The sequence below is a fragment of the Chenopodium quinoa genome, unplaced genomic scaffold, assembly GCF_001683475.1.
Source record: "Chenopodium quinoa cultivar QQ74 unplaced genomic scaffold, ASM168347v1, whole genome shotgun sequence".
Lineage (NCBI taxonomy): Eukaryota > Viridiplantae > Streptophyta > Magnoliopsida > Caryophyllales > Amaranthaceae > Chenopodium > Chenopodium quinoa.
The window spans coordinates 1,089,260-1,111,050 of record NW_018743014.1 but is presented as its reverse complement, the minus strand read 5'-3'; the positions used below and the strand labels follow the sequence as shown (position 1 = coordinate 1,111,050).

General features: G+C 33.6%; 2 protein-coding genes across 3 annotated transcripts; both read right to left on the bottom strand.

The window, feature by feature from the left end:
• Positions 1-5,294: 5,294 nt before the first annotated feature.
• Positions 5,295-8,215, bottom strand: LOC110729862 (protein transport protein SEC13 homolog B-like). 2 transcript variants are annotated; one of them, XM_021909649.1, is made up of 2 exons: positions 8,067-8,215; positions 5,295-6,518 (listed from the first exon to the last, which is right to left on the bottom strand). In XM_021909649.1, the coding sequence occupies exon 2, from the start codon at positions 6,485-6,487 to the stop codon at positions 5,582-5,584; it is 906 nt and encodes a 301-aa protein (XP_021765341.1). In that variant the 5' UTR covers positions 6,488-6,518; positions 8,067-8,215; the 3' UTR covers positions 5,295-5,581. The 2 variants fall into 2 exon arrangements, with proteins under 2 accessions (XP_021765341.1, XP_021765343.1); XM_021909651.1 differs by having other exon boundaries at positions 5,295-6,515; positions 8,067-8,199.
• Positions 8,216-10,139: 1,924 nt separating this feature from the next.
• LOC110729861 (ABC transporter G family member 35-like) lies at positions 10,140-20,621 on the bottom strand. Its single transcript, XM_021909648.1, has 22 exons — positions 19,941-20,621; positions 18,294-18,503; positions 17,738-17,822; positions 17,404-17,563; positions 17,237-17,313; positions 17,057-17,110; positions 15,847-15,937; positions 15,040-15,341; positions 14,323-14,921; positions 14,043-14,203; positions 13,835-13,944; positions 13,575-13,728; positions 13,375-13,488; positions 13,110-13,285; positions 12,677-13,009; positions 12,201-12,491; positions 12,032-12,115; positions 11,814-11,947; positions 11,492-11,719; positions 11,131-11,302; positions 10,767-11,021; positions 10,140-10,670 (listed from the first exon to the last, which is right to left on the bottom strand). The coding sequence occupies exons 1-22, from the start codon at positions 20,303-20,305 to the stop codon at positions 10,398-10,400; spliced, it is 4,428 nt and encodes a 1,475-aa protein (XP_021765340.1). The 5' UTR covers positions 20,306-20,621; the 3' UTR covers positions 10,140-10,397.
• Between the last annotated feature and the right edge of the window lie 1,170 nt (positions 20,622-21,791).

Below are 21,791 nucleotides of genomic sequence, written 5' to 3'. Positions count from 1 at the left end.
CTCATATCCTTGTAAAAAAAAAAGAAAAAAAGTAACTCATATCCATACAAACTTTATCAAAACTTGTTTTTCCGGAACATTTTTTTTTCTAAAACAAGTGAAAATTAGGTGAAAAAAAAACCCAGAGTCTTACAAACTTTACGCGGACTATCTAATGTAATATATATACCCTTTGTCCCTATTTTTTGCCCCATTGGACTTTACACAGTCTTCAAGTCGTCTATATACCCTTATTTCTATACACGTAAAAATTATAAAAACATAATATTAATCAAATATACAATGAGACGAATCCAACAAGACTTCACATGACTATGTTATTTAGTAGTATAACCATAAGGTTATTTATATAATTGTGTAACTTTACTGTTTATTATATATATGAGTGTCAGGGCTCCCTAATTGGGTGAGTCATCCTTTCATTATTCACATGGTATCAAGAGCCTATAATTTGATTTATTTTTTTTAAAAAAAAGATAAAAAAAAACCCTAAACCTAGCTTCTCTCTTGTACGTGCCTCATGACGTCCTCACCTCCGACTTCCACCCTCCATCCTCCATGGTGGTAACCTCTATTTCTCAACCAGTTTATTCTATCTAATCTTTTGCTTTTAACTAGTTTATTCACATTATCTTTTACCCTCTCCGTTTCATTTTGTTAGTCCCTTTTTTTGTAATTAATGTTTTGTCTTTTCTTGTTTTATTTGTGGAAATGCTGTAATCAAATCGCTTATAATAAATCTTGATTTGGAAGAATTTGCCATGTCAGCAATACACTAGCACATATATTAACCAATTAGAATTATTTGACTCTTTAAACACCCAATTAGATTAATTATTTACATATTATGAAAATATATGTGAAATTTTTAACGCCCAAAATTATTCCATTGGGTACATCATTTTGAAACGCCCAAAATAGCATATGGGACTAACAAAGTGACACGAATGGAGTATTAATTAATGGTAAATTATGGTCAGAGTTTATGAAATTTGACCCAATTATTTGCAATGGGGCAAAAAAAATAGCGACATAGGGAGTAAGAAAAAAAATAAAATGGAGTAATAATTATGTTACATCTTGCTTGTTAAATTCCTTTTGATGTGTATATTTTCTACTTATTATGGATATTATAGTGTGCCTATATTCTTAAAATGGTGTCCTAAAATGATATGTTTGTTTCTAAAAATCACATACTTCTATCATAATCAACACAACTTTTTTTTACTTTTTCCATATAATATTCTCGTACACATCCGTTAATTTTCGTGCTATTAAATTTTTTTGCTAACATTTCCCATGTAAAATGTACATATATCCAAAATATCATTACATACTCCCTCTGTATTTTTTACAGTGTCACTTACAAAACGTGGCCGTGTTTTTTTTTTTTTAATTGTTACATTTTAATATTGTATATCTCTCTTCTCATGGCCTCCACCCAAATCCACCATTACTTTTTTTTTTTTATTTTTTTTTTATACTAATTCTTCGCTCTCACATTTATTACTTTTTAATAAACTAGTTATTTCATTGTATTTCTTTAACAATTTTGTAATACTCCAACTATCCCAATTAATTCTTATTTTATTTAAGTAAATTAAATTGCTTTAAAATATGTGTCGGTTAAAGTGTAACACTTATAAAAACAAAAAATGAGTAATTTTTTTTATATTTTTCATATAATATTCTTTTACTTTCAAGAGTATTATGTATTTTCTCCATTTTCCTTAATTATTGTTACTTGTGAGGTTCAGACACATTGTTTACTTCTAAGTTTTCCATTCAAGTTTGGGTTGACAGGAAAAGGATGGTGGAAAGAGGAAACCCCTGTTTAGTTTCTGCAAGTAGGCAAGTAGCGGACGGAGAAACCAAGGCTAAAAAGTGAAGAAGAGATAAAAAGACAGAAAAGTCCTCCCTTTCCCTTTGGATTTCAACAAAAAGTGGAATGTAAACACGTCATTGAAGCGTGTCGAATCTAGCTACCAGACAGACCACATAATTAATTAAACCCAGACGCTGCGATACGATCACGCTTCACAATTTCTATTTTTTATTTTATTTTATTTTTATTTGGCAATACGTGCTACAGGCCTAGGCCCTACTCCAGGTTTGTGGACTGATGGGGCTGTTGTGGACTTGTGGCACCGGACTACCCATATCCCGAGAGTATTATAAATAATTTTAATTCAGTGATAATATTTTTAATTTAGTTAAATTAAGTTTTAATTAGTATGGAGTAATAAGTAACTCTAACAAACAATTACTCCCTCCGTCTCTTATTGATAGGCCTTGTTTAGTTCAACTTATATTTACTTATTTAAGAAAAAATAAGTTCACGTCAGATCAGATCATAAAAAATAAGTTCAGATCAGATCATCGTTTTATGTGTAATTTTTATCGCTACATATCTTTAATTTCGTAATGAAAAAAATTATGAAAATTGCATATTAATAAAATACACATTATTATGAATCTAACAAGATTCCACTTGATGTATTTTTTCCTTACATATTATTGTACACTTAAGGTCAAAGTTTGATCAAATCAGACAATAAGATTAGACCAGACCAGATCAGATAAGTTCAGATAAACAAAAATAAGATGAACTAAACAGGACCATAGTCCCTTATGGCCAATTTTAAGTCCCAAAATGATAGCCTCATTTGCTTTTTTCAAGTACCATTAATATTAATTTTTTACTAAAATTTCCTCCAATTTGCAACAATATTTGTGCAAATTTAACTTTTCCATGTAAATTTTGCTTTTCCATATACTTTTATTATTTTCTCTCTCTACTTTTTTGCATACTCAATGTAAATTTACCTTTCAAATGTACTTTTACTACTTCTTATTTATGTTTATTAATTCTCGTAAAAATTGTCTATCAGGGACTATCATTAAGGGGCAGAGGGAGTAAAAGTAACTAAAAATAAAAATCCATAAGTAAAATAATGTATGTCAATGCAAAATTATGACTAATAATATACTCCCTCCCTCTCTATTTGATTTTCTCATTTGAACTGTGCACGTTTACCAATGTAACACTTTGACCATAAATATCGTTAATTGCTTATTAGTGAAAAATATAACAAATGAATATTAATAATCTATTTATTGAGACGAATCAAATAAGACCCAATATGATTGTGTTGTCTTATACTACGTATATTAAGAGAAATTTAGAAGATACTCTCACCTTATAAATAGTGTCAAAATTACAAATGGGAAAATCAAAGGGGGTTACTAAATGCCACAATGGAATTACTTATGTTGCGGCATTAAATGACCTCTCTACCCTTATAAATTTAATATTTGGCCTCACCCAATTTTCTCACCACTAAATTCAAATTAAATTAAATTGATTAGAAAACAAATAATAATATTAAAAAAAAAAATCATCGTAAATTTACTAATTAAATTAAATGTATTTTGTTATTTTTAATTATAATTAAAGTTTTTATTTTTTAAATTTAACGGTACACGACCGCCTGTAATATGCAACTATACCATTGCATGTAATATGCAACTGTACCATGGTATAGTTGCGTATTACATGCGACTATACCATGGTATGACCGCATGTAACATGTGGTATAGTCGCATGGAATACGCTACTATACCATGGTGCAGTTGCATATTACATGCGACTATACCATGGTATAGTCGCATATTACATGCGGTCATACCATAGTTCAGTTGCGTATTACATGCGACCGGGTACATCGGAATTAAAAAAAAAGGTACGGCATATACTTGACTCAACGACGTCATCGAAGATTTGTCGTCTCCACCAAGTGCTTCGGATATGAATGCGGACCGTTGTTGGCTCATTTTAGTGTTCGGAAAGTACAATGTTGGTGGTCAACCGTCGTGGAATCTACAATGTTGGTGGTCAAGCTGGTTGCCAAGGTGGACCCGTCGTGGTGGATGGTCAATGTTAGTGGCGATATGGGTGGTGGAGCCGATGGTCGAGGTGGAGCCATGGCTTAGAGGGTCAAGGTTAGTGTAGTGGGTCAAGTTGACAATAATGTTAAGGTGGTGGGTCAAAGTTAGTGATGGTTAGATGAGTGTGTAATTTTCAAAATTAAAAGGGGCATGGAGGTCATTTAATACCATAATTTGAGTAATTCTATTGTGGCAAATAGCAATTCACAAATCAAATGGGGACGGAGGGAGTTGTTAATTTGATAACTTGATAAATACTTAATGATTATAAATTAACAATTGAAAATTGATAAACGATACATTGATACGACTCCAACAATTACTCACAAGGCTATTTTTCTTAGGTATAAATTATTAACATTAGTCAAAATGGATTAGGTGAATGATGCAAAAGTTAAAACGTTTCGCTTATAATTTATTAGGGGGAGTATAAAGTAAAACGGAATTACGAGTAAAAATCAATTTTAATAGCGAAAATCTCCAAAAACTTTATAATCAACCCCACAATCACTAAGGTTCTTCCCGTATTGTAGGTTTGATGTCTTTATTCAAATGCATTCCTTCAACGTGGAATGAGAAAAAAGGTTGAAAATTTTGTCATTAATGTAAACAAGCACTAATGTAATTATGGTACATTAATCTACTTCATCCTTAAAAAAAAAAAAACGCTTCAGGATCATGATTAGGCAATATGCATGATATCTGAATTTTTATTTTATAATTCATATTTAGATGTGAGTCACAGTCTTTCAACTGAACTAAAGGCTCGATTTCGATTCTAGAGTTCAGGCATTTTGAAATCTGAATTTAGGAATCGTCTGTTTAAGAACATGTCAACATTATCGGGATTTTGGAAGCTGTTTAATTTGCTCAGGTTTGAATGTTTGATTAGTGTGAAAACATCTATTTATACACCGGAGGAATGTTACAGACAATTAATCAATTCATGCCTAGCTTCATGTTTTAGAACTATACCAGAAATCGTTTCGAGTATTCTACCCAAAGTTGAAACAACCTACCCAAAGCTTTACATCTATCCTATTGGACCTCTTCACCGGAGAAAATAATAGATAAAACTCCAGAAATCTTAAATCATCAGTTATTGAACACAAGTCTACGATCTAATTTTGCAAGCAATTGCAGAATTGGCGGATGGAAAGAGGCTAAAAATTGACTTGAATCTAGAACTGTCGAGGGAAATTCAGAAACTCAGTATAACTCTGATTTACATACATTATTTAGCCTTGACGTAAAAAAAAAGAAAACAACCATTTGTTCCACTTCATGTCGCACTTTTCTGCACAGCAGATTTCCCGAAATTACTTTTCTACTGCGAAGGGGAGTAATTATTTTTGAACAATTTAAACTCTCTATTATCAGTATAATACATTAAAGCCTTTAGCCTTCCCTGGGCAAAGAATGATAAGATGATTAAAATCTAATGAATGCCATGTTAGCATTTTCGGGAACTTGAATGTGAACAATATTCCAACAGAACACAATCATGTAATTCAAAGAGGACAGACAAAAGCAGCGAGAGAAGCAGAAAAAAGATCTAAAATTCCCGCGCAAAGTTACTAGAGAACATACTCTGAACATACCAAGAAGAAGTTACTCAATAAATTATTCCATCTCAAGAATCAACGGTAGAAACCATTTGCCAAACCCCATCAACAGCCTCATTCCACAATGTCACATTGTTGTTACCATCTGCAACAGCCAAGATGTTGCCCGTTAGGGACCACGACACCCTCCAGACTGGGGTCTTGAAATCATTCAAGACCTTGCCCTCCCACTGATCACCATCCCTTGCGACTGTCCATATAATCACCTTCCCATCTTGTGATGCACTTGCAATAGTGGATTTTGGGAGCCCTAGATTTGGTGCCCAAGCAACGTCCCTAACCCAATCAGTGTGCATTTGGAGAGCTGGGAAGCAATCCATCTTCCAAATCCCATTATTGAGTTTCCAAATCTTCACCGTATTGTCACAACCTCCTGAACAGAGTTTTTGGACAGGATCATGTACTCCAGAAGCTACAAGAGCACCAGGAGCAGTGGCGGGTGCCCAAGAAACAGAGGTCACTCCAACAGGGTGAGCTTGGTCTATCTTATTTGAATCCCAACCACCATCAGACCTCATAGTATAGAACATAATATTCCCATCTGATGATCCGCTAGCAAGACAAAGTCCAAGCTCATGAGGCGCCCATGAGATTGAATTAACTGAGGATGTGTGATCATCAAAGACATGAGCTTGTGACCACTCATTCTGATTACCTTCCTTCCAGATTATGACCTTCCCATCATAAGAACATGAAGCTAGGATCGACCCAAACTTTGGATGAGCCCAAGCAACCTGCCAAACTGGGCCTTGGTGACCACTGAGGGTAGCAAGGTGCTGGTGGGAATTGTTGCTCACCCCAATAATCTTGATTGTGTGGTCAGATGATGCTGTGGCTATACGTTTTCCATAGTAATCCATTTGAAAATCATGTACTGTATCTTGGTGACCGGTCTCAATCTTCTGTATTCCCATGGTTTCTCACTGACACGAACTACCCTTTCTTCTGTGACAAATTGACGATGCAGTTGTCAATGATTGGGTATCCATAAATGAAGAAATGAATTGAAATCACGATTGAAATATCTGTCTATAAAACCATGAAAGAATGCTAATTTCCACAATTACTAAAAAAGAAAGAATCATGAAGCAGTCAATCGGCCAGCCTATTTAAATCTGAACTCTATTGCTCTTAGCAATTACTGTATGAAAATGTCAATGAATTTTCAATTGGTAAGATCAAAAGATAATCTGAAGCAAATTACTCGTAAATGGCTAATATAGCAAAGAAACAATACTCATTTGAAATATTCACCCTTATTTAATTTCTCCTCAATTATACAATTTCTAACTTCTTTCTCTCTATTCAACAAGGCAGACATCGCCGTCCCCCATATATTCTCCACAGTGTTTGCCAGAGTCCATACATAAATGTAAGTATGTTAGTATCTTGAAGAATCACTAACCATCAACCCACCATCAATCTCTTAGGTAAATTATAATACTCACATAAGGCTATTAGCAAGGAATTCTGGTCTGTCAGCTGAAACCCTCAACAAGTTAACAGGGTAATACCTCTCCGTCCATCAAGGCTGTACTTGTTCCAATTACAGCCGGTTCTGGTTTCACGGTCATCACAGAAGTCTAGCCACCCCCTGCTCACATAAGGCTATTAGCAAGAAATTCTGGTCTGTCATCTGACACCCTCAACAAGTTAAACAAGGCTAATACCTCTCCATCCCTCGTCTATCACCAATGCCGTATTCAGCCGATTCTGGTTTCATGGTCATCACAGAAGTCCAGCCACCCCTCATTCTCCCATACCGTGCAAACGAAACTAAAGTAGAATAAATGTACAATATCCATCCTCTCTAAATTACGGGTTTTTGTAACAGCAATTCCTAATTTTAATTGCTTAAATCCTCCCCCTAACCCCCTCCCCTTTCGCTACATTAAGCACTGACAATTCCAAAGAATAACGCAAGACCCAAGTCATTATCAATCTTCTTTATAAACTTATAATTTTTCGATATCTTCCAAAATTCATCAATTTAAACCTTCAATGCCAGAAAATAACCCCAAAAAAAAAAAAATCAAATTTTAACAGCTTGAATTTACACCTCGTAAGATAACACAACAGATCAAATTTGAAGATATACCAATGCGAATACTGAACCGACAAATTCATAAAATCGAAGCAATACATCTTTAATTGAATAATCAATTTATCTATAATCTGATCAAATCACAATTTTTTTTCTAAAAGGACGAGATCATAAACCCTTATTCGAGTCTTCAAAGAAAGAAATTTATATCATAGAATCGTAAAAATCAATCACAAAAGATTAAAAAAACTGGGAATTCTAATGATTAAATCGAGACGACATAGTATGAAAAGATTAATTACAAATGCAGATAAAGCCCTAATTAGCGAGCAGCAATCAGCATTAAATTATGAAACAAAAATACAGAAAAAGATGGGTTATAAAAGAAAGAAAATATCAGAGAAAGAAAGGTAGAACGATAAAGATAAAGGGATGTGAGGAATTTATACCTGGAAAAAGGCTTCGAATTTTGATCTTCAATGGCGTTTTCTCAAGTCTCGCGACAAATGGTGTAATATTGGTGGAAACTGGCAACAGTCAACTATTTTTATTTTACAAAATTATATTTTTCATTTTCCACGTGGTACAATGATTTCCTTCGTTACAATTTCACAAATAATATTCCTACCCTTTATTATTGCAGTTAATATGAAATAGAGATAGGGTAAGAAAACTAGTGTGTGGTCTGATTGTTACATCGGATTACGTCTTAAAAAATAACGTTAGTAATTTTTTTTTTTATTATCTTTTCTTTTGTACTTATTTAAAGATATACACAGGGACGGAGTCAAGGGGGCTAGGGTGGGCCTTGGCCTCTCCCTTGATTTTGGTTCTCTATTAAATATTGGCATGAAGTTATGTTGATTGAATTGTAGCTGAGTTGGTTTTGTGTAAAAAATTGAGTTCCTTATGTCTCAAGTTCAATTCTTCTCACTAATCTAGTTCCGTCATTGGATGGATATACAAGTATTCATTTATATGTATATACAAAACATAAATTACTACTTCCTCCGTCTTTAAAATTTTAAAGTTTAAAAACTAGTTAGATATTAATAAAATATACAATGAGACTAGTCTAACAAGATCGCACACGATTGTATTATCTATTATAGATTAAGAATATATAATGGTCAAAGAAAGATTTTAGAGTTTGCCCTATATTTTTACAATGGGGCAAAAAATTAGGAATAGAGGGAGTGTTGGATAAGATGCTAAGAAGTGGACAGATTATGGCCGTACGAACTCTTGGGATAATGGACTTAAAAAAAAAAAAAAAAAACAACTCTTGGAATAATGAATAAATCCAAATTTCTCGTGCCTAAAATCTCGTGTGTGTTGCAATTGATTCGAGAATAACACCTTTTATATACACTTCAGTGATTTTTTTTTCTCATTTGATTGTTTTTTTTTTCTTTTTCTCATTTTAAGATTTTAAAATAAGAACACAATATTAAAGGAAATATTAGAAATAATAATCCCAATTTTCATGAATTTTGCTAGAATAATCCTAACTTTGGGGGTTGTTGATTTTCTTCAATCCCAAACCGGTCAATAAAAGTCAATGACCTGTTATAACAGGTTATGTGCCACGTGTCAAGCTGTAGTTGGTCCAATCCCCCTCTGCCGGTGTTGTGACCCACCTCCACCCCCAATCCCCTCCTTTTCCGATTTGATTTTCCGCCCTCCACAACTGAAACTCCCTCTAAACCCCTCCAACCATTCGAAACACCCTCGAAACCCCTCCCCCACTCTCGAAAACCCCCAACAGCCACTTCCTCACCTTCGAAAACCTTAGCCGTCAGGGTTTCGGGGTAAGCGGAGTGGTGGTTGGAAGTTTTCGAAATGGGGGAGGGGTTTTATTGGTGGTTGCGTGGGGGTTTCGGGAAAGGGGGACGGTGGTTTAGAGGGAAGCGCCGAAGCGGCGACTCTAGTGGTAGGGGAGGGACAACGGTCCGGTGAGGGAGTTGGCTGGGCTGGGTAGGTTGCTGGATTGGCTGGGCGGGTTTTTTTTTATATATATTTTTTAACCAATTAATTTGCAACACGTGTCACTTTAACAATAATTTTTTTTAACCCATTCAACCGGTAACCGGTATTTGGGATTGAAGAAAATCAACAGCCTCCAAAGTTCGGATTATTTCAGAATAATCCAAAATTGGGATTATTCTAGCAAAATTCATGAAAGTTGAGATTATTATTTCTAATTTTTTCAAATTTAGATGAGTAATTTTTTTTGAAAATTTGTCATTCCCTCATTAACTCATTTTATAATAAATTCCCCACTTTTACACTACTCCAGAATGATAAAGCTAAAGAGATAGAGAAAGATAGAGAAGTTTAAAAGTGGGGAATTAATTATAAAAGTGGGGAAACTTCTCTATCTTTTCATAATTTTTTTTATACCATTTTTTGTGGTAGCTTTTTGGGGTCAAATTGGTACAAAAGTTTAAGGGATTAAGAGAGTAACGGTTCAGCTGGTATTGAACAAACAATAAAGAAGCAAACTAGCAATAACAAACTAGTGAGCCAAAATTGAAATTTATATATTATATAATCAATATACAATTTCACATTACACAATGCAATACTACCAAATCATACTATTGGGAAATATATGCACATACTTCTATATTTCCCCATACATAAAAATATTGATCTAGCTAGTTAATCTCACATGATTCTCATATTTACAACTTTCTCTTCAAGATGTATATGAAGGCAAATAATAGTTAACTGTTTTTATTTTTTGGTTTATACATGTACTGACTACTCTAAGCTCCCTACCTCATTTGGAAGTTGAGTGTCCTAATGCAGTAAGCATACAAGAAGGCGAAGAACACCGTGAATCCGACCAAAACCACAGCTACTGGACCCATAAAATCAGGTTCATACCCGAAATGTATTTGAATGTAATCTTTAATCATTGGATCGGGTGTCATCCCCGTGCCTTGGATCGTTTGTGTTAGATCACCATATTGTGACACTATCAACCCGTAAACTGTCCATGCCACAGGACAGATCCAGTAGTACCATACCCACCATTTTGGTATTTTCTGAAATTCACAACCAAAACATACAAATATTTAGTTTCCAATATATATTATCTGTTATGCTGATGTTTGAAAACAGGAAGTTGGTAAAGGACTTACTGGTCTAGGAATGAAGAAGCCGGAAAAGAGGTTGAAGAGAGCGTAGAAAGCAGCAGCAAACACGGAAGCAACTTGGTGATTTGGTGTTAGGGAGACGGTCATCATACCGTAGTAGGTGAAGTAAAGGAAGGAGAACAATGTGATAAAGAAGAACCAGAAGAACTTTCCTGCAGTCCATTGGAAGCTCACCATAGCATACACTATGATTGAGTAGTATGCCGCTTGCACGAATATGTAAGGTATTTCAACAACAACCTGTATGAACACAAATGAGGTCATGTTAAACTATATACATCCCAAATGTACAAATTCAATTTATGACATTAGATTAAGTCATCACAAGTATGCTGAACTTTGCGCTTACCTGTGAAATGGCGTATGGCAATGCAGAGTACATTCCTGCAGCTCTTTCTCTATAGAAGACTGTTCTCTCAACAGCCACCACCGGCTGTACTGTTCCACAGTTACAGATTCCAACGAAGAGTACAGCAGCATACATGGCTCCAATGACTATGGTTAGATTATTTGCGTTGTCCCTGTCAATATAAGTCGTAGAAATTGTTAATATAGGCTAAAACCTGATCAGTCATTCACTTATACTTGTTTTTTCTGGTCTGGAATTAGTAGTCACATATTGTAAAAGGCATCTGTTAATTACTACTAATTCTGAATGGAGGGTGTGTAGAAAAAGGTGAGACATGGTTCGGATGAAACATAATACTTACAATTTAGTTCCAACTCTCCAAAAGATAGCTCCAACAATAAGAGCAGCAGCCAAGGTGAAGAAGTATCTGACAAGATTATAGCTAGGACTTCTCCAATAAGTCATCCATTGCTTCCAAAGGCATGATTTGAATTGGCCCCATAACGATTGAGCAAATTGAGTCGAAAAGTACAAGTCTTTAGCTCCTGCTGGTGGTACACTTAGCTCCTTTACCAGTGCCTTGTTTCTTCTGCTCAACAGTTATGAACACATAGTTAATACATGTAAATGGTAAAATCAGTATCATGTTAATGTAATTTGGAAAGCGAATTTGATCAACTTACTGGTAAAGTGATGATGACTTATAATACTCAGCAAAGTCCATTTCTAGCCTCATTTCAGCTGCGATAGAGCTGACTTCTAACATCCATGTTGCAGGGTTGTACTTCTCTTTGATTTTTGGGACTCCAGGAATTGACTAAAATGATTTGATTAATATTCTAGTTAGATAATATGTTAAGTTAATATTTGCACAAGGTGTTGAAAATTAAACCATAGTTACCTCAAAATACTCGATGACCTTGCGTGAGTTTCGACCTAATGGCCCTGAGTATATAACTTGTCCTCCTCTTTTCATCAAAAGAAGCTGGAAAACATAACCATTGCACATTATTAAAGATGAAAGTGAAATATAACTAAATAAACTTTACTCTAAAAAGAGTGTTAAGTACCTCATCAAAAGCTTCAAAGATATCAATACTAGGTTGATGAATTGTGCAAACAACAGTTCTTCCTGTATCGACAGTGTTTCTTACTGTCCTCATCACAATGGCCGCAGCCCTTGCATCAAGACCTGAAGTCGGCTCGTCCATAAAGATGATTGAGGGATTAGCAACAAGCTCTACTGCAATGGTGAGCCGCTTCCTTTGTTCTGTTGATAACCCTGTTATTCCTGGTAACCCTACTATTGCATCCTTAAGGCTGTCGAGCTCTACTAATTCCATCACTTCGTCAACAAAAACCTATTAGATAAAGGTAATGAACTCATTAGTTTCACATCACATGTACAAGGCCAGGTCTTCATTAACAGGAAAAAATAATGTTAAGTTAGTATTAGTAAATATCATTTTTTGACTTTTAGTTCAGTAAAAATCAGGTGAAGATAACAAGGTCGTGTAGTAAAAATCATCGAAAATGGAATTCTTACAAGTTTTTCTTCCTTGGAGACTTCTTTAGGAAGCCTGAGGAAAGCTGAGTATATCAAAGACTCTTTGACTGTTACTTGAGGAGAATGGATATCAGTTTGTTCACAATAACCAGAAACTCTAGCAAAAGTTTCTTGTTTTTTAGGGAAACCAGAGATTCTGACATCGCCTTCAATGTAACCTCCTGTCTTTCTTCCAGCTAGAACATCCATTAGTGTTGTCTTTCCAGCTCCACTAACACCCATAAGAGCAGTTAGAATTCCTGGCCTAAATGCACCGGTCACTTCTCGAAGGAGTTGAAGCCTATCTTCTGGCACCCCTTGTTCCTTCATTTCCTAATATTGCCCAAAATTAAAGATTGGGTTTAGTAAAATATTTCCTTGGGAAAATTCTTTGCTTTAATCAAGACAAGTACATGGCAAAGATTTCACTCACCGGAGGCATGTCAACAAAGTAGCTCACATCATCGAAAGACATAGCAAGTGGAGTAAAAGGGAGGACCATGCCTCTCTTAGGAGCAACCCCATTTGTCACCTCAACAGAACCATCATCATTTCTGCTAAATCCGTTAGGATTGGACCGACTCATTATTCTTTGAAGTGCCAACTCCCCTGTAAAAGTTTTTGAAACACAACATGAATAACCAGATCTAGGCAATCGCGATACTCTTAACTTGCATGTTTATAGTTAATGCTCTTACTTGTATTGTTTCCATCAGCAGAAGATAAGTTTTTCTTATGCTTTTTTACCGAGTGCTCATCTTCCATGTCATCTTCATCCTCTTTAGCGATTGTTGCTTGTGGCTTTCCAATGGCTATTTACATGAAAGGGAACAATAATTTTAGCTACAGAATGATAAATTTTTGCTTCATGTCATTTGAAAAACTCCGATATACTTACGATTTAGGTAGGTAAGTGCAAGAGTGTAGATCAGATTCAAAACTACTATAAAGCCGACAAGGCTAGCTGCTCCAATCCAATACCAATTTTTGTCTGTGAAGACACTGAAGTTCTTCAGCACCTGTACACCTAAAGGAGTTACACCATCTGATGCCTGCAGATTATTTCGAATGTCAAAAATTTAAATTATATTCTAAGCTATTTTAATGATAGTATCATGTAATTCAATGAAAGACATTAAAATTGCACAGAAATCTTACCGGCTTGTTCATCCAACGCGGAGCAAACATCTCATTCACAGCAAGAGCGTTGAATGCATACGATAAAGGTGACACCCAATATCCCCATTGCAACCAATTGGGTATTAAGGCTGATTAAATATGTAAATACACAATCAATATTCCATTCCAATGTATATTAAGATCATAAAATCCAAGCAAATTCAAAAGATTTAATATGAGAACTGACCTTTAGGAAGGATGAAACCTCCAAGCATGAACATAAGGAGGACACTTAGAGCTCCTCCGGTATTTGCAATGATCATAGTCCTACACAACCCGGCTGTAACACGAAACATTCCAGAAGCCATTTGTTGAATAAGGAACACCAATAGAAGTTGCTTGAAGTATCTGAAAATGGAAGAAAATCATGTTATAAAACTTATAATAGACTGTAACATAATGTATACTCCTATTTAAAACTGGAGTATTTTTATACAAAGAAGTATTTGCTGAACTTTTTATCATACCTGCTAGCTTCAGGTGCAAATCCAATGGAATAGTATGTCATAGAAGTCCAAACAATTGATTCAAAAATCGATATTGGAATACCGAGCAAGAAACTTGGTAAGGTGAAAGTCCAAGCAGGGTGAAGAAGAAGATCCCTGTGCTTATAGAACACAGGAAGTCTTTGCATGATCATAGCCATTTCAGCAAAACCATTAAACATGTTAATAATCAGAGTGAAAATCAGGGCTCCCATGTATAAAGCTCCATCATTTTCATTCCTAGTATGCATCTTGGTTCTTATGAACACTGTTGATGTAATGATCGCGATAATCATGATTTGTATAGCCTTGAAAATGTACACAAAGGGGTTCCTCTTAATAAGCAACCACTCCTTGTCAAAAGATGCCTTGAGAAGTTCCTTGTATGGGACAGAGTATTTCTTGTATACTAGAGCTGCCTTGTGAGATTGGGCCTTGTCATATGGTACCGAAAGCTCATTGTCTTGCCTTAGCCCAACATGGAACCGCTTAAATCGGGTCACAAATTCAGATACCGGTATGTACCTGTATGGCTTGCTTGTGTCGGCCCAATATTGTTCCTGATCCTTTTTCGAAGTAACCTATAAATAACATTTATCACACGTGGTTTAGAAATATTCACAACACTTTCAGTTTAACGTTTGACAATATACAACTTTGATCATTAATTTATGTAGACCGTAGGCTTAGAAAATTTACCTCTTGGAGGAAATCGGCTGTACCCTTTCGTTCGGGGCAACGAAACCCACAACTTTCAAAGAACTCAACAACATGTTCTCTAGGGCCTTGGTATACAATCTGGCCTTCAGATAATAAGATGATATCATCAAAAAGGTCAAATGTTTCAGGAGCAGGTTGAAGCAGTGACACTAAGATGGTTGCATCAGATAAATGGGCTATTTGTTGCAAACACTTCACTATTTGAAAAGTAGTAGAACTATCCAGCCCAGTTGATATTTCATCCATGAACAATGCCTTTGTTGGGCCTACTATCATTTCACCTGCAATTTTTAAATATTCGACAAATAAACGAGTTAGTTAGGTGCTAATTAGTTTAAAATGGATACACGTTCTATTTATATAACTGTTATACGTAAAATATCTAAAGTTATAACATTGAGATTAATAGAGGATGACCATCAATGGTGAATATGTAACTATGTTATATGGTATAATTCTTTTATTTGTCATGAATATAGTGTCGAGGTACCATCAAAGAAAAATCGTCACTTATTGTTGTCACAACATCACATATATCGGTGTTATTTTCATCGACAGACACAAAGTAGCAATTTGTTGATCAATATCAAACCACACAAATAAATTCTTCTAGGCTATGGTTTTATCTTTATTGAAAGGCTAAGGTTAATTTGGTATTGAATCATTTATTAAATGGAGGAAGAACAAACAAAAAATAAATTCCACATTGAAAAAAATAGGATGAAAAAGGTTAAATTAGGAGTAGTCAATAATATTCATAAATAGTTGTGAAATTACGAAAATGACCTGTGGTGACACGTTTCTTTTGTCCACCAGAGATACCACGTAGCATGTCATCACCAACAAGAGTGTCTCGGCATATATCTAGTCCCAGAATCTGTTCCATAAAATATTATGTCATGCAATGATATGAAAAATAACTTATTAACAAAATATTTTAAGTACAAATTTATAACTAGATAAAACCATCTTTATTCATGTTGTTTAATTTCAGATCATGACCTACCATTTTAACAAAATTACAACACTTGTATGTCACTATCATAAATATTGTGTGGTACTCTCAAAGTCTTAGTATTTTAGTGCAAGATGGAGGTGCTCATTTTATAATCAATCATATTCATATCATTTTCTCTGAGTTCTGACATATACATATAGGTATTAAAAAGACAAAGCTACCCTTAGAAAGAAGTAAAGTTTGTAATAGTGCATAATGTACTTATGTACGTTATGAACGGATATGTACATTATGAATGGATAAAAGATAATCACACATTCTTATATGTGGTTGGTTACACCGTGTGATAAATCATTATCATGGAGATTACTTTGTTAGTGTTATAGGGGTTACTTGGTCAGTATTACAGGGATTACTTCATCAGTGTTACATGAGTTACTCATCAGATAATATTATAAGGATTACTCGGTCAGTGTTATAGAGATTACTTAATTCTTTTACAAATAGCCGCATAGTGTGGCCAGACAAACACAAGATGCACTTAAAGATAATATTATAATTTCAATTCCTTACTTTGTTATTTATTATTATTATGATTATAATAATTATTATTTTTCCTAATTAAATTTTAAATGTGTCGGTTATGAAAAATTAAATTTACAAAATTGTGGAGTTGAAGAGAGACGTTGATTTGGTGCCTTCCACTTCAACTTGCATGAAGAAGAAGAAAAAGAGTGGTTCACCAACCCAAATTAGAGATTCATATGACACTATCTCTAATACAACTAGATAAAGTATGACCACTAGCGTATATAAATCCATATCTGTCCAGAGAATAAAATTTAGTAGGTGAGAACCTACTTTTGACAAAAATGGTCAAATTTTTAATTATTTTGGTGCTCATTTTCTCGACCTAATTCTGGCTGCTGATTTAGAGGGGACCGTAGTCAATAAACAAAACACGAAAATCATACTCTTCTAATCATCGTGTTAATAGTGTAATTTGAACTTCGCGAGATAATTAATAACGCAACTTACCCTGAGGGTGTAGTCCACAATAAGATTACTTTCAACTCCTTCCATAGCCGTTGCCTGAAATAAATATTAAGTCATCATATAATTCGTATATAGGGAGTAACAAAAAAAAAAAAATTAGATAAATGAAATTAAATTTGTTTTCTCATGATTGATGTATATTTTTTAAATTATGGAATTTACCTTCATGAAAAGATCAACTTCTGGATCAGGCTTAACACCATGTTCTTTTTCTCTCTTCGCAAGTTCAGCTAGAAGTTCTGTATATCATAATTATAAATTCATGATTAGAATACTTCTAAAAATAATACGCATAAAATTAAGATAAAGTTAATTATTAGATAATTTACCATAACGAGAACCAACTCCTTGGCAACGAGCAGAAAAATCCAAAGTTTCTTTGACAGTCATAGATCCAATGTGGACATCATTTTGACTAATGTATGCTGATGTCTTTTGTGGTACAAATTCATCTAACCTATGTCCATTGTAACTCACTTCACCCTTTACCTGATCATAAACCGTCACCAAACATACGTGTTACACCGAGTTCATACATAGTATATATACGAGTAATCACCATGATTAGTCGTATTATTAGTCCATTTTACATCAATACGTGTACCATAACCATAACCATAACCTTAGTCGTAATCATAATGAATTATTGTTATAAACAAGTACCTTCAAAGAAGGGTCCAGCTTTCCAGCGAAAGTTAACAAGAGAGTTGTCTTTCCTGATGAAGGTGGGCCTAACAATAAACACATCCTGCAAAATAAAATTTACCATAAATTTTCAAACAAAATGTAACAAATTTCTACTCCGTATCTTACTTATTTACTATGGCCAATTTCTTCAACACAAAAGTTGCCTCATTTTTGACATTTTGATCAAAGTGGTAATAGTCATATGATTTTCCATATCTACATTTTGTCTTCTTCACACTTAATTACTGTACTATAATGGAGTACTTTTATCATTTGTTAAACTTTTTTCCTTTCTACTACGTAATTTTTTTTAATCTCTTTGTAACCGTCCTCCTATATGTGTACTAATATGTACACATATGACATATTGTACATCGACAATAGTATAATGCATTATGTGAAACACGTGTGTTAAGTAGGCTATGTTTTAATTTACACGTATCAGGTATCACATCATATAGAGGTATATGTACACATTTATGTGCTTAAAATATGAAAAGAATATGTCGTGTTCGGCTCATAATAATTATACCTTGATGGTTTAACAATGCCAGATATATCTTTAAGGATAGTGAGCTTTTTCCTTTCAGCCAGTCTAATACCAATCAAACCAAGGATTCCTTCAGCAAAATTACGAGCAGCATTTGGTAGGGTTGGAAGAGCTCTTGTACCGACATAACAATCTGCTTCTACCGTTAAATGCTCGAATCTTACTTCAACTGTTGGAAGCTGAATCCCAACCCTGTAATAAACATTAAGATAAGATTAATCATAATTATTAAGATTAAAAAAATAAATAAAGTTGGTAAGATGACAAGTGTTAATTTGTTTAATTATATATTAGGGTGGGTGTATAGAATATTTTATATAAAAAAAGGGTCCAAATTATCTAAACATTGACACTAAAAAATTATTGATTATATAATAAATAAAAAAATTAAAATAACCGCAACTACAATTCAAATTCTTCAATTATAATCATTAATTGTGTTTATGTCAATTGAATCAAGAATTTTACTATTGATGATTCAAGGTTCGTTTAAAATTTCGTCATTTAATTAATTCGGAAAAATATGTAATATTTCTTATTTTTATTCATATTATTGATCACCTTGTATGCCCTTGCGCTTAACAATAAGAAGTTAGAATAACTTTGAAAAATACTTTTGGTGGGAGAGAATATAATTTTCTAATTAAAAATCAAAAATAGTCAATTTTGAATGACTCGAGTCCACAATGGTGATGTGATAATGTGATATAACCTTGACAAAAACAGATGACAAAACAAAATAAAAAAAAGAAAAGACAAATGTTGAACTTTCATTCTTTTAGATAGCTTTGAGAAAGCAAATTATTAACTAATTGATTGAAATGTATGCTCTTCTATTTTATTAAATAAATCACAAATGCTTCACAAAAGTAGCAACCACCAACAATAATTAGTGAAAAAGATACACGGAAAAGCAATATACAAAAGCTAGAATACAATGCGTAAGCAGGTTTCCTTGAACACGCATATAAAATTTCATGCATTATAAGAAACACGAGTACAAATTTCTTACAAGTTGCTCAATTTTATAACAAATCCATTTTAACAACCACCTATGGTTATCAATGACATAGGTCCACCAATTGTATTATTTACATTTTATTTTGTCATATTCTTTTATTCATTATTATCCATTTTGATCAATCACCTTTCACTTGTACCAGAATTATATTTATTATCTCCGTTTCAATAAATTTCTCTTTGTGGTAGTTCAGTCGTCATCGTAATCTTCTCACTATTTCAACCTTGGAAGAAATATAAATATCTACTGTAAACAAATTCACGACTCATTATTATCATATAAATGGTGACAACTTTTTCCAAACACGAGTGATACTAACCTCATAACTAGAACATGAAGATCAAACTATGTGCTTCTATACTTTTGATCAACAAACAAGATTATAACGTACCCACAACCTCACATGCATACCTAACTAAAGAAAAAAGCTAAAGAACAATCATCAAAGTATCAAACCTTAATGATATAGAAGTATTATTTTTCATGCTTATTCAAGTAAAATTAATCAATATTGTTCAAAAAAAAAAAAAAAAAAGTAAAATTAATCAATAAAACCATATAACATAATATTCGATAATAATGAAAAAAAATAAAATAAAAACACTTACTTCTCAATTCTGTCTTTAAGTTTTCTTAAGAACTTTTCATTGTCTTCCTCAGCAACTCTGAACAATCTATCAATGAACTCAATTCTATCATTGACATCAAGCTTCCTAACATCAACTTCTTTATGAGAAATCTTACTTTGATTTTGACTTTGAGCATAAGATTTAAGGACACTAGTCCTTAACCTGTTATAAGTGGGAAGTTTTTCTAGGGCAGCCCATGTTAATGCTTCTTCATCTTCTTCATGTGCCCTTACACTACGCCGCGATTGGCTACTAAATACATCCTCTACTCCCCAACTTGAGCTCACATTTCTGCTTAAATTTCTGCTCATATTTCTTCCCCAACCTCTACTATTTCCCTCCATTTTTTTTCAATTTTTTTCTTGGATAATTGAAGCTTAATGCCCAGTTTTGAAACAGGGGAAAACAGGGGAGAAAAAAATACGGGATTTTTAATTTTTATTTCATGTAATTTGACCCTATTATTTTTGTTTTTGGGTTACTTTCTCCTGGAAGATTTTCTTTAATGTGTAAGGATAAATTCGAGGGATATATATAGTAGAGTTAGGAATGAGAGTTGTTGGGGGTGTATTGTTTCTTGGAAGGACTTGGTCATTCTTTTTCATAAATTTAAGTGGTAAGTTGGAAAATTTAGTGGAAAGTTTAGACACCCTAAGTATGTTTTTATGACTAGTGATGATTAGTGCGCAAATTTTTTAATAATTGAAAAAATTAAAAAGTGATTACCTTTTCCACTTTTATATTAGTATTATACTTATACTCTTATAACATGATGGGTTAAAAGGGGTTCGATAATTTAATTTTATTGATGTTGAAAAACGAATTGGTCATAGGAATATGTATTACGGAAGTGTACTTAACCTCGTTATACATTGATGTTGTGATTTTGATACTTTAATTGACATAAAATTCAAAACACGAATTGTTTTCAGTTGGATTAATATGAAATAGTGAGAATGACTCCTAATAAAGACAATATATTTCCTAATTATCTTTTTATTAATAAGATGATGTGCTAGTTATTGAGGTTTGTAACAACTATAAGCTAGATTTTTATTTCAGACGGCCCTAATATGAGGGGGAAAAACCGTCAGTACATGATAATATTGAAAATGTATAATGCCCTATTTTCTATTGATGCGGTGGAAAGGTAAAGAATTATACAAGTATATAGATAGCTTGTCATAACATATTTAAAATTTTAGAAATAATCCTGACCATATTTTCCTCAAGGACAGAAGAAATACACTGTTAATTCTGTTAAATTAAGTGATAAATGATTACGACCAAAAATACCCCCACCTATAAACTCTTCTTCCTCACAAAAGAAACCACAATTTAAGGCCCACACAACAGGAGAGAAACCTTACAGAGCCACGCAAGAGGGGTATTTTTTCTTAGAAATCCATTTTATTCTCCAAAATATGTCTTTATCTTCTAAGTTAGTAGCATGAATTTTTATCTTTCTTAACCCTTTCTAAAAAAAATAAAAATAATAAACATACATCAATAATTTAAGATATGTTAAAAAAAAATTTACCGATAGAATATTTTGATCAGTAAAAAGGAGAAGTAAAAGAAGAAGTGAAAGAAGATGGGTGAATTGTAGTAGTATGGTAATACGTAAACTCTCTTTTTTTTCTTTTTTTTTTTTCCTTTAAGGTAAGAAGAATTCCCTTACAAGTAAGGGAAATTAGGGATCCCACTTACTTGGGGTGAGAATCGAACCCCTCTCACAGGGATGGAAGGAGGGCCTCCCACCACTAGGCCAACCTTGATTCTCCTACGTAAACTCTCATTATATAGCCAAAGTTTTACAATAAAAATATA